General features: G+C 34.8%; 2 protein-coding genes across 2 annotated transcripts; one reads left to right on the top strand and one right to left on the bottom strand.

The window, feature by feature from the left end:
* Positions 1–1,128: 1,128 nt before the first annotated feature.
* On the bottom strand, positions 1,129–3,498 carry LOC147545169 (V-type proton ATPase 16 kDa proteolipid subunit-like). The gene is made up of 3 exons (XM_086635186.1): positions 3,098–3,498; positions 2,712–2,997; positions 1,129–1,487 (listed from the first exon to the last, which is right to left on the bottom strand). The coding sequence occupies exons 1-3, from the start codon at positions 3,174–3,176 to the stop codon at positions 1,355–1,357; spliced, it is 498 nt and encodes a 165-aa protein (XP_086491312.1). The 5' UTR covers positions 3,177–3,498; the 3' UTR covers positions 1,129–1,354.
* A 4,530-nt stretch (positions 3,499–8,028) lies between these two features.
* LOC147545168 (NAC domain-containing protein 105-like) lies at positions 8,029–10,888 on the top strand. The gene is made up of 3 exons (XM_086638211.1): positions 8,029–8,808; positions 9,188–9,462; positions 10,018–10,888. The coding sequence occupies exons 1-3, from the start codon at positions 8,652–8,654 to the stop codon at positions 10,615–10,617; spliced, it is 1,032 nt and encodes a 343-aa protein (XP_086494337.1). The 5' UTR covers positions 8,029–8,651; the 3' UTR covers positions 10,618–10,888.
* The last annotated feature ends 2,484 nt before the right edge of the window (positions 10,889–13,372 follow it).

Genomic DNA, 13,372 nt, shown 5'->3' with positions numbered 1-13,372 from the left:
AAGTTTTGTTATAACTTTGTACTTAAACTACATAAATATAGCGTCAACTTTGTTATATGTTTTAAGTAGTATTATCTATTCAAATCTGTAAATATGAAATAGTAAAGCGATACACCAATTTAAGTAGTATTTAAAGTTTATCTAAAATAAATAAAGATCTCTGCCAAAAACTTTTCGTTTTAAACGTATTGAAATCGATTGGAATGAAAAAAGAACAACAGAGAAGGAAAAAAAACTAGAGAGAGGGAGAGAGTTATGTTCAAGCGAGTGAAAGAGAGATTTGCTACGGTAATGGCTAACCTTAGGTTTTTAATTTTTTTAGTTGTGATATTACGTCGAAGACGATTTTAATAGTAGTCATTCTAATGTTTTATTAAGAATAATTTGGTGCATAAATATTAAAGTAAAGCATTCGCGGGAATGGGAATCACAAACACACCCCCTCCCTAAGTTTGCTATCCAATTTAGGAGGAATGGGTTCCTCCGTTAATAGGGTTCCCCATGCACTCCCGCGAGCCAAATAACAATCAGGATTGTGCCAACAACCCTTGGTTGGAGTGGTAAGAGGTACAATCTTTCCTTCCACCTTTGAGGTCAGGGGTTCGAGGCACGCTGAACAATTCAAAAAAAAAATATCATAATTGTGATTCTCAGGAATCACTTTCCATTTCCACGCGATTCCCACGCATCGAACATGGGCTAAATCTCTCCCGAAAGGTCAAACAGAGCATATAGCCCAGCTAAGGGAAGCACTGGTAAGCGTGATTGTGTGTTTTAGGAATATCGAAGATGAAGATCAAAGTAAATTAAGAAATCGGTTCTTTTCAGAGCAATTGCTCCTATGTAGAACCCGAAATATGAGAGAAGAAAGCTTACTAGGCGTGGCACTTATTAAAGCTGAAGCCGGAAACCTTAACCCTCAACTCCCATATCATTCACACCACATTTGGCGCAGGGAGGAAATACAATTACCACGAATTCTCTAGTAATCACAATACATTTCAATCCTTACAGTAAGCGAGAAAGTTATCTCATTGTAGTTTAGGAAATAATCAGCTGACATTCAAACATATTCAATAAAACCGTGTTCATCAAAAACAAGTTTCTGCAGCAAAATACAACAATATATAAGCTAGACAGGAGAGAAAATGTCTCTCTAAGATTTATTTCAGAAAGAACAATCTTGTTTAATTTTACAACCAGCAGATCAATTACCCAATAAGGATAGCAACTCAGGAAGGAAAAATTTAAGACGACAAAAGTACTAAGCTATAGTTTGCTACATGAATAAAAAGATAAAGCTGAAACAATCGGCACAAACCACACAAGGTAACTTGGCAAAATAATCGCTTTTCTAGTCTGCCCTGGATTGACCCGCTCGAGATGACAAGATAATACCAACAATGAGACCGTACAAGGCTAGAGCTTCAGCGAAAATGAGGATAAGGATCATCCCAACGAAGAGCTTTGGCTGTTGGGCATTGGCTCTGCATATTACAATTCAACAATCAGAAGACTTGTCTTTTAAGAGTACATATGAACATGAAGATTAATTATCCAGTCGTATAATAACAACCAAATTATCATTGAAATGTAAGATATGGAAAAAAAGGAGCACTCGTAAGTCGTAAATACTTACAAACAACAGAGAAAACATAACACTAAGAGATTACCAGAGTTAGAGCAATATATTATCCACGGTTAACCCATTCTCTAAAATAAATAACAACCGGAAAGTAGAGAAACTAATGAGAAAGAACAACTCCACAATCAGAAAACATAACAAAAAGCAAATAGATAAGCTACGATATGAGAATATAACTCAGCCAATTGAAGTCATTTCCACTTCAACCTGTTTCCCCTTCCCCTTGACTAAATAAAAACCACTTCTCGACTTCATTTACACATTTACAAATCTCCGAACTTTAAGATAATTTTCACATTCGTACCCGTTAAAGGGTAAAAAGATGGAGAAAGCAAGTGTATGTCTGTAGTACTTGACCCGGTACCCGAGGGACGGTGGTGGGAAACCAAATATCAATTACAGAACCTAGAAAGATTTTGGAGTAGACATTCTTAGCAACCAAGGGGAAAATATCCAGTTCCACCTCTAAAACAGGTATAGACAATTGAGAACTCATATGAGACATACCCATAACCGCAACATGAAAATGCTAGTAAAATAGTTTCCCACGAAAGTCAAACTAGAGAACAATGGTATAAAAGCATTGATCTCAAACTCAAAGATGCATTGAACTAACTTCACGTAAGATAAAGTTTGGTTTTTTCTGGGGCGATAGTGGAAAAGTTGACAGGTAAGTCCTCCTTAGTGCCAATCTACAGAAACACACATTACATTTTATCTTCATTCAACTAACTCGATATCTAATACCTCAAATTCTCAAATGTATGAAGTACAACTTAAGATCCCAACAAGATCAGCTTAAATAATCAACAGAATTTAAGTTCTCGACATCTGCAAATAAAAGATCAGACCTTTTCATCCTAGCATATTCCTACATATATGTGAGAGAAATTACAAATACCCACAAGCGCAAAATTAAACACATAAATATAACATTAAGATCGATCCAAACTGCCTAATTTCAAAAAAAAAAAAAAACTGAGTGAACAAGATCAGAATGCACTAGACAAAATTTCAAGCATTTAAATTTTGTGTGAGAGAGAGAGTGTGAAAGAGAGATAGAGACCTAACACCAGCATCACCAACGATCCCGATGGCCATACCGGCAGAAAGACCAGCGAGACCACAAGATAGACCAGATGAAAGGTGAGCATAACCATCGAAAAGGTAATACGATTTAGCCTTAGGGTTAATTCCAGTACTAATAATAACAGCAATAATCAACCCATAAATACCCAAAACTCCAGCCATAACAACTGGAACAATTGATTTCATTACAAGTTCTGGTCTCATAACACCCATAGATGCCACACCAACACCACTCTTTGCTGTTCCATAAGCAGCTCCCATACCTAAAAACATCACCAAATATAAAACCCTAGATCAATAATTAACCAAGATTTAAAATTTCCACACATCAAAATCTAGGGTTTTTACATAATTTTAACTTACAGGAGAAAACTAGAGCAGCGGCAGCTCCGAGAAATCCAAAGAAAGGAGCAGTTTCATCTCCACTGAATGAAGTCGACATCTTCGAGTTTCAGAATGAATTCCAAAGATTTCGATTGGATCTGAAAAAATTGGAGACTTTTTTTTTTCTTCAGATTTCTGAATTCTCTCGCTCTGAGTCTCTGGTTGGGAGGAGAGATGGAAATTGCTTCTTGTCTTCTTGTCTTCTTGATAAAGACAACTGGAAAATTTTAATGGGCCTTGAATCTCATTGGGCTTTAAAAACAATATCCATAAAAAAACAGCAACGTGAATCACGTAAATCGTGGGGTGGCTAGAGACACCCAGCATAAATAGTGTAAGCGCCCAAATTCCACACAAATCAAGTCTCCCAAAAATTGGTTCTAAAAGGGCGTCTAAAGAAATTATGCTGAGCGCCTTTAGACCTTCCTCCTAAATTATTGTGGTATGGCTCATCACGTGGTCTCCACGTTTTGAAGAGATTTTGGAAATGATTTGCAAACATAAAATTTGTTGGAAGTTTTAAAGGTGCACTTATAAGTGTGAAAAGACGCCACCCTTAAGGAAAATTGTGTCTTTGTGAAGGAAAGAGACGTCCTAACACTTATGGGAGTCGTCTATAAAACTTTCAAATTTATTTGTAGGAGAGCCTCCTGCCGTCTAAGAAATTGATTATCGGAGAAACTAACTCGTTGGCAAAACCAACATAATTTTTTTTTCTTTCTCTGAAGTGTCGATATGCTGCTCCGCGAGCCGACCGAATGAACATAAAACCCAAAAAGAAAAATATCCTTCGACCTTTGAATCAGATATCTCTGCTCTAGGAGAAGAAATCTGGTCGTTCACAAAAGCAACCTTTATGTGGGCAACCAAGTGAAAGAGAAATGGGGGTTCGACCGTTGGAGTTTGTAAAGCATCAAGTGTCCACAACTTTCTCAAAGAAAGTTTTGACTAATAAATAGTATTGGGCTCAAGAAATCTTGTGGTCCCTTTAAAACTCCTCTAAAATCAAGTAAGCTGGAATGGGCTGAAGAAAATAGAGAATTTTAACTGAACTAACCATTTTTGTTATGTACACTCACTTCAAAAGTTCTTTTGTTCAATCAAACGAGATGTGAGTGCATATATTAAAAACCATGAGTACATTTTACATTTCTGAAAAAGATCTAGTACTAGGAGAGGAAGGTATATTTTTATTCTCTTCAATGGTGCCGAAAATAACTATGGGAGAGTCTAAATCATTGTAAGAACTTGTTTGTTCTTTACAGTGGCAAATTCATGTAGGATGTAGGGGGGTCTATACCCCCTCAACTTGTACTATTTAATATACGATACTTAATATAAAAAAATATATCTGTCTTGATAGTCTAAGTAGATATAGGTTAATGTTAAAAACGATAACCGTTGCTGGCTCAGTGGATGAATGGTGGCAGTGTTAATCTAGTGGTGGTGGGTTTGATGTCATGCTTAACCAATTTTGTCTTTATTTTGCTGGAGGAATTTCGTGTATATTCATACATGATTTGAATCTTGGTTGAGTGGTAAGATCTGAAGGCAAAACCGGTTGGGCAGTATTTTTCAAGTCAATTTTAAGATTTTCTAACTTTAGAAATACTAGTTCATAGATATATCCTAACTAATCTTCAAATCTCATGATTTTTTTTAACAATTCTTTTCTATAAATTTATAACTACTAATTGAGAAGTTCTAAAGATCTACAAAGACCAGATGATTTCAATTGCTTCTTTAAATCCATCTAATTCATTCTCTTTTTTTAACAAGAACAAATTGATGCGTCTTGCTGAATTTTATCCAAATGATGCCAATTCATTTGACGTCATGCGACTTGGTGATCAACTTGAAAATTACATTGTTGATGTGCGTTCTAATAACGACTTCTCTCAGTTAGATGGAATCGGTGACTTGCTAAAAAAAATGGTAGAGAAGGGAAGACATGAAGTATATAAATTAGTCTATTTGCTTTTGATTTTGGCACTGGTGTTACCTGTGACAACTGCTAAACTTCCAAGCAATGAAAACTCGTAGAGGGCAATTATGAATGTATGGATTATAAAAGTATGAAACATGTCTAAAATATTAAGTTTTTGATTCTCTTGGTACCAATTATTTGTGGTTATTAATTTTATTAATAAATTATTGTTATTTGTTTAAATTTCTGTAATTTTTATATGAATTTTCTAGACCCCCAGAGTAAATCTTGGATACGCCACTGGTCCCTTTATTTAAAAACACTTTCTGTTTATATGGTTGAGGTCGTGAATGGAAGAATAGTCTCACAAGAGAGAAAAGCGATTTAGCAACCAATAATATAATCTGTAGGTCTTCTCCGCTCGTTGCCAATTAATTTTGAGTTGGATAACGACAAACTTAAAAACGAGTTGTTACTTCCATTTTTTTTCCAAATTGTCAACTACAAGTACTAATTTCATAATTTGAATGCTTCTAGGCGAATATTTATGAAGTTTGAAACTCAATAAACTTCACTTTATTTATATTATTGTGTTTCTGATAAAAAAGAGTTTATTCTCTATTTAGATAATGTTTTCTAAATGTATTTATGTAGAACTAAAATTTATTTATTTTTGTGAGAGAATGAAACTCACTTAGTAAGTTTTTTTTTTTTTTTAGAAGACAGTAAGTTTTTTATCCCAAGTATTTGACACACCAATCACATAGTTAGTTAATGAGCATTTTATGTAATTTAAATGGAAAGGTTTACTATATTACATCACTCGAATGACATTGAATAAGCACGAGACCTTTTTTTTTCAACCACGCTACTGCATAAATAGTTTACGTCCAGAACAACTGTACATATACTTCAGATCAAGTTATAGAGAACCAAATATAGAAGACTTCACAGATAATGTTATTGTAGGAAAATCAAGAATATCCCATTCAGTTTAGAGTTATGACCATCAATCCCCACCCAAGTACTCTCTCATTTTTGTCCGACATCTCTCTTTAAGCAGTTATTAAACTTCAAAATTTTCTACAAGAGGACTGTTTTTTATATAATGAATTCCTTGTTCTCTCAGATCACAACTAACACCAAGTTCGTTCTACTAAACCTACACAAAGATAAAATAGAACAGAGCATATTAAAATGTGTAAAATTAATGTGAAGGAGGGAGGACCTTTCCAATATCTTCTAGTTTCAATCGAACATCTCTGTCAACTCTTTCAAGCTCAAAGGTCAGAACTCAGAAGTGCCATGGATTTTCAAGACAGAAAAACAAGAGGGTCAGACTCCATTCCTGCCAATAATACATGTGCTTTTTTTCTTCTCTCTCTCTAAAAATCATCACCTTGTCCCTTAGAAGTAACGCGTGCTGTAGTTTGGTGACGTCTTTCACTTTCTACATTGTCTAATGCCTTAAAAGGTGGCTAGGAAGTTATTCTCATGCTCTAAAGGTCTCATGCTTTTCTTTATTCTCACTCTAGTCCCCATCTTTTGGCTACCCCTTTTATTAATCTTTTTGGGTTTCTATTTTACTTCTTTAATCTGAGGTTTTCATATTAAACCACACAACAACAAACTTTAAACACCCAAGATAATTTAGGTCCTTTTTGTTCACAATATAGCCTTTTTTTTTTTTTTGCTTTGTGGTAATTATTTCTCTCCTATACCGTTTGTTGCATATTTTTCGAAATACGTGATAATCACTGCATTTGGATTATTTAACTGTATCTACATTACAATAAATGTATATTTGTAGATTTAATAAACAAAAGGAACTCCCCTACTACTACCTAACTAATCTAATATGTATTTCTATAATTTTAAACAATCAAATTAGATGGTCCATTCCTTCATTAAAAAAAAAATTAGATGGTCCATTCAAACTCTAGGTCATGTTTGGTGTGTGAAAATAAAGTGCAATTACCAAGAGTCCAATTCTGTAATTGTGACAATCTCACATCGTTCACGAGAGTGTTTGAAACTTGAGCAATAGGTGAGTGCTCGAACAGTCGAACTTACTAAGTGTCGAGGTCTTTTAGGTGAGCTCGCAAAGCTTTTCCTAAGAACAAAAGTCTCGTACCTGTGGGCTTGGGCCTGAGGTGTCTAAAGCGGAAATAATATAGATAACTACGAAGGTTTGGGGCATCACAAGTGGTATCAGAGCTAAGGACATCTCTTCGCTCAGGGTGAGGGATTATGATAGTCCTACATCGATCGCAAGAGTACCCGAAGCCCGAGTTATAGTTGAATGATCAAGCTTAGTAGTGTCAAGGCCTTTTGTGTGGGATTATGAAGCATTTGCCTCGAACAAACCCCCATACATGTGGGCTTGGACTTGAGGTGTCTAAAGTACGGACAATAACGATACCTGTTAAGGTTTAGGGTGTTACAAGTGGTAACAGAGCGAGAACAACTCTTCGATGTGGGTGGAGACTGGTAGTCCCACGTCACTTGCAAGTGTATGCGGGACCTAAAGTATAGGTGAACGGTCAAATTTAGTAAGTGTCAACATATTTTGAGAGCTTTCGCCAAGAAGAAAACCCCGTTAAGCAAAGAATTCTGGTTAATAAGAATTACAATGTTAAACTGTTATATGTGCTCATAATCACTTTTCTTTCTAGTTGGTGCTGCTTAATATGTCCCAAGTGATTGTGGCACTCAGGGAGTCAGCTGGGTCAAGGTATATTGACATGCACATCCAATTATAACTAGCCATGTGGATTCTGTAACAGGATTACCACCCCATTAAGGTTGTACAGGATAACATCTAAATATTGTAGTTTTGTACATAAATAAAGAGCAATGAACACTGACCCATTTCTTGATGAATGATTTCTAACCTTCAACATCACTGGACAACATCATTGAGAATGCTTACCACCACCACTTGTTTGTTTCTTCATACCTGCACAAGGAAAAGAAACAAATTAACCCTAGCTAGTAGCTAGCTAGGTAGAAAACCTAACTGCAAAACTTAACAACTACAAATACTTCTGTAAAAACTACTCTTTGGAATTTAGTAAATCATACAGAGTAACAAACCCAATTCATAAGTTGGTTCTTTCTTTTAATCTTTTTTCAATCTCATAATCTTTCCTTTTCTTTACTACAAAAATCATTACAAGAAGAAAAGACTTGTTTTGTTAAATCACACACCACACTTATTTCCCTTTCTAGAGATAGATCAGAGAGAGAGATGGTGAGTGTGTAGGTTATCACCAAATGAGTTGATCATTGTCATTCACAACACTTGTCTAACTTTCATTTGTAGGGCGTCTCTAAAAATTCATTTAACCAAAAAATTTCCATTTCATCTCTCTCTCTCTCTCTCTCTCTCTCTCTCTCTCTCTCTCTCTCTCTCTCTCTCTCTCTCTCTGTTTCTTAGTTTTGGGGCCATCTATCTCTTCTAGCTTTAGATTCTCCTTTTTATGATTTAAAGATGATAAGATAAAGTGAGTAATGGGTTGGTGGTGAATTTGATGCAATTCTCTTCATACTACTTCAACTAGTACTTGTGGTGGTGGCTGGTGTTGATTGTGGTTCTAGTTGGTTATGGAATCTTCTTCTGTTCCACCAGGTTTTAGATTTCATCCAACCGACGAAGAACTCGTCGGGTATTATCTTAAGAAGAAAGTAGCATCACAAAAGATTGATCTTGATGTCATTCGTGATATCGATCTTTATCGGATCGAACCATGGGATCTACAAGGTAGTAGTATTTCATTGTATTATTTTATTGTTAATATTAGGGTTTCATAGTCTTCTTGGTAAATATTGAACCCCTTTGTCACAGTGTTTTTTGATTTGTCTGTACTTGTTCTTGATAGATCAGATCTTTCAAGGTGGGTTAATTAGTCAAGTTTAATTCTAATTACCCTGAACAACATCAGAAATATGCTACCTAGCTACTAGACCAACAAATTAAAGTATTGAAGAAGGGTTCTTCAATACTTTATTAGAACATTTCTTGATCTTATCCCTAGGTTAAAAATAAAGTATTATATTGAAAATTTTGATAATCTTGTTTCTTTAGCATATGGTTTCCAAAATTTTGATTTAATTACTTACTCTATGCATGTCATGCGTAGAACGATGTCAGATCGGATACGAAGAACAAAAAGAATGGTATTTCTTTAGCCATAAAGATAAGAAGTATCCAACGGGGACACGAACGAATAGAGCAACAATGGTTGGATTTTGGAAGGCGACGGGACGTGATAAACTGGTGTATGATAAGAGTTTGAGGCTAATTGGGATGAGAAAGACACTTGTATTTTACAAAGGAAGGGCACCAAATGGACATAAAACTGACTGGATCATACATGAGTACAGGCTTGAGTCAGATGAAAATGGAGCTCCACAGGCAAGTATTACTACTTCTTATAGTTTACAATAATAAGATCTCTAAATCATCAAAGAAATGGATAAGAAGTTAATACCCATTATCTTAGTACCTCCTCTTTATGATTTTTAGGGCATGAATCAAATCAATATATTACAATTATAGGAAGGTTTTCATTATAATTCTCTTGGTTCATTAAGAGAAACCTATAGCCTATGTGCTAATAAGTCTAACTATTTTCACCTTAACTAGATAAGGACTTAACCAACTTATGAGAATTGTTGGTTATCTTTCTCTTTCATATATCTTGTCTAAGTTCAAGGTGATTAAGAACATATTCCAAAAAAAATACATGAGTTTTCTAATTCCATATCTTGTTCTTAGTAACTAAGCATTCCTATTTTTAGTTTCTCCAAAGTTACCCTTTTATTTCACACTTTCAACAAACCAACACAATTTCTACAACAAAATAAAGGGTTCCTTTTTTAGGGTTTGACTTATAAGTTTGGTTTTCATTCTCTTTCTAACCTTTTTTTTCTTATGAAGTCCTTATTGATAGTCTCCCATATTTTATAGGAAGAAGGATGGGTAGTCTGTAGAGCCTTCAAGAAAAGATCAAACACCCAAACTAAACACAATACTCATCATCTAAGGTGGGAGTCATCAAGTTACTATCATGGTGAACCAAGTAGATTCATTAACTCGGTTGGCGACTCGAGCAATTATATTTCAAGACATCGAACGAGTATCACTCACAAACAAGAAACTGATCAAGCCAATATCTTGAATTCTTGCTTGAATTTTCATGATAATATTCCTCAGCTAGAGAGCCCATCTTTACCACTTATAAAGAGCCAATCAAGCAGCTTATTAATCACTCCACCACCACCACCACCACCACCACCACCGCCGCCGCCACCGTCTTTTTTGGAGAATAAGATTGATGAGGATAATCAAGATGGAATAAGATGTAACAAAAGTAGTAGTACTGAGAAAGTAAGAGATTGGAGAGACCTTGATAAGTTTGTTGCTTCTCAATTGAGTCAAGAAGCAGCTGACCATAGAATAACAATATATGATAGTGAAGGATGTCCAACCTTAGGAGCTGATCTTGATGATGATTTTTATAATTCTGATATGTCTTTGCTGTTATTGCAGCACAAACTAGTAGCATGAGTAGTGGTAGTAGTAATAAGGAAGAAGAACCAATTCATGGATTGAATTTGTTCTTGATGAGTTCAGTTTCATGAGATACTGACAATACTGGCATTTGCATTTGATGATGAGGTATAATAAGTTGAAGAGGTGGTGGTGTTAATTATTATTATTGTTGTTGTTGTTTGATGATGATACTTGGGAACTTGAATAAGTTGTAAAATGATATATACCTTATATTGTTGAGTGAAGGAAAATTAATACACCATGTATTATGAGATTCTTGGAGTCATTAATATTGTATTTGGTTTTCTTAATCGGAAGGGCTAGAATCACAAACGATTTTGACAAAAGACGTTACCCACCTGACATGATTATTCATGTTTTAAATTTATTTTGCATGATGTTTTTTCGACTAAAAAGAAATTTAATAAGAAGAGTTGTTTGAAAATCTAATTTTATTGAAGAGATAAATTCATAGAAGAATCCATATCAATAAAGAGAGTGGTAGCTTGGTGGTTTCTAGTTCCTAATTTCGAATTTCTTTACTTATTTTTGTTTTCTTTGGAGAGTTTTAAATTTCTCCACTGATATTCAATGATGTTTATCCAGTTTTAAACTTTCCCATGAATTGATTTTTAATTTCAATGTTCTTAATTGTGGTCCGTCATCGATCTTGATTTAATGTACATCCATAATACTCCATACCGTATAATGTATTTATGTTGATAATATTTCTTTGTCAATTATTGTGTTTATAATTTTTTCGTTTGACATATAATTTTACTCTCACTGGATTCAAATTCTGGATTCGCCACTAAAGATGACTAATACCACCACTTAGAGATAATTAAAGAGATTAAAAACAACCAAAAATCAGTTTCCAAATCTAGTCTAATCACGTAAAACTATAAAAGTTCAGACTTTTGTGACAAAGTTTTTTCTGACGTCGTCTAAGGAGAGAGCATCGTAGATACATTATTTTTGAAGGCTTAAGAGAAACCCAATGAGACTATTATGCAATATGACGACATAACTCGTAAACCGTTGGAAAATATCATTGATAGGAGGTTAATAAAATAAGAGAAAGTACATACTACCGGTGGTTCGTTACGTTGTCGTAAAAAACTTCTTTCAAGGATAAATTTTTTATTTTTCGATTAAATATGTTTTCTGTGACAACACAAAAAATTTCAGGCGGGAGGGAAAAGTATTTTCCACCGATTTTGCGCCAAAAATATTTTTTCAATTTTTCGCAGATATTCCTGCGAAATACTTTTTCCACAACTATTTGCTATAGTCAAAAAATGGTAAACAAGTTTTTTTCTCTTCCACAAATCCAGAACACTTCTCTCTTAAATTATCTCTCAATTTCTTACACCTCTCAATTTTTCTTTTCCAATTTCTCTCTCAACCTCTCCAAATTAAGGATTGGAGTTTTCATTTTTTTTTTTTTTTTACTCTCAGTGTGCAAAAAATTTATAATTTTGATGGAAGGATTGTTACATAGAAATTTAGTAAGAGTACATAATTTAGTGGGGTTGATTAGACATGCATGCAAGATACAAAAAGCAATATGCCCTTTGTTTTATTCTTGTACTTGTTTAAGTGTTAGCATGCTTCCACCTTTGGCACAAAAACCATGCCTTGCCGCGGCATGCATGCATGCTTTTCCATCAAAAGAAAAAAAAAAAAAAGCATTTGGACTACCAATTTTGTATTTATTTCTTTGGTTCTAATTATACATACCATAAACAATGACTCCTTTGTTGTTTTCTTACTTAGAATCTCAACAGTTAAACATTGTCTGCTCAAACCATCACTAGCTTCTGACCACTGAATAGTTAGTTTAGGGCCTTTACGCACTAAAATAACATTCTAATGTATGGAAATCGTATTGTTAATAGGGAAATGATAGAGTGACTTAGAAATTGGTACTTAGAGGGTGACATATTTCCTCATTTAGAAATAAAAGCGGTCCCCACCGTAGTCAAACTTTGAAAAAACCTTGTCTTTTAGTGATTCCACATCAGCTAGGCATTAAAATGCTCAAAAAATTTGGGCTCTCTAGCATCTCCCTTGTTAATATAGAAGCGGAGAAACTTGCTAAGTGGTTTAGAACGCACAAACGCTTAGATCATTAGCAGTCTATTTGTTTCATATTCACCTACATTTGCACTTCCCTTTTCCACCCATCTGTGTTTTCCGCCAATCAAAATAATAGAATTTTTTTTATAAGTTTACCTTCAGATTGTGGTCACCTCATGACATACACGTTTTTTAATTATATATTTCTAACTTGATCGAAATTTGCATATAAAAAGATGAAAAACGGAACACAGGGTTCCCCGCTCAGTATAGTATAGTGGAAAAACAGAAACAAAACACCTAGGTCATGTTTGGCACGCGGGAATCGCGTGGGAATGGAATGTGATTCCTGGGAATCACATTCCCGACTACTGTTTGGTTCGCGGGAATGCAGGGAGAATCCTATTCCTGAAGGAATGAGATTCCCCCCAAATGGGGTAATAGCAAACCCAGGGAGGGGGGTGGGTTTGTGATTCTCATTCCCGGAAATGATTTGATTTAATATTTCTGGACAAAATAATCTTTGATAAAATATTAGAAAGACTAATATTAAAATCGTCATTCTCTTAATATTTTAACTAAAAAATAAAAAACCTAGGGTTTCAACCACCACCATAGCAACTCTCTCTCTCTCTCTCTCTCTCTCGCGCTCGAATGTAACTCTCCCTCTCTCTCGAACTCTCTCTAT

The sequence above is a fragment of the Eschscholzia californica genome, unplaced genomic scaffold, assembly GCF_041429995.1.
Source record: "Eschscholzia californica isolate CP2 unplaced genomic scaffold, dmEscCali1.0.p SCAF_4, whole genome shotgun sequence".
Taxonomy (NCBI): domain Eukaryota; kingdom Viridiplantae; phylum Streptophyta; class Magnoliopsida; order Ranunculales; family Papaveraceae; genus Eschscholzia; species Eschscholzia californica.
Note: the sequence above shows the minus strand (reverse complement) of the source record. Positions and strands in the feature narration are given on the sequence as shown.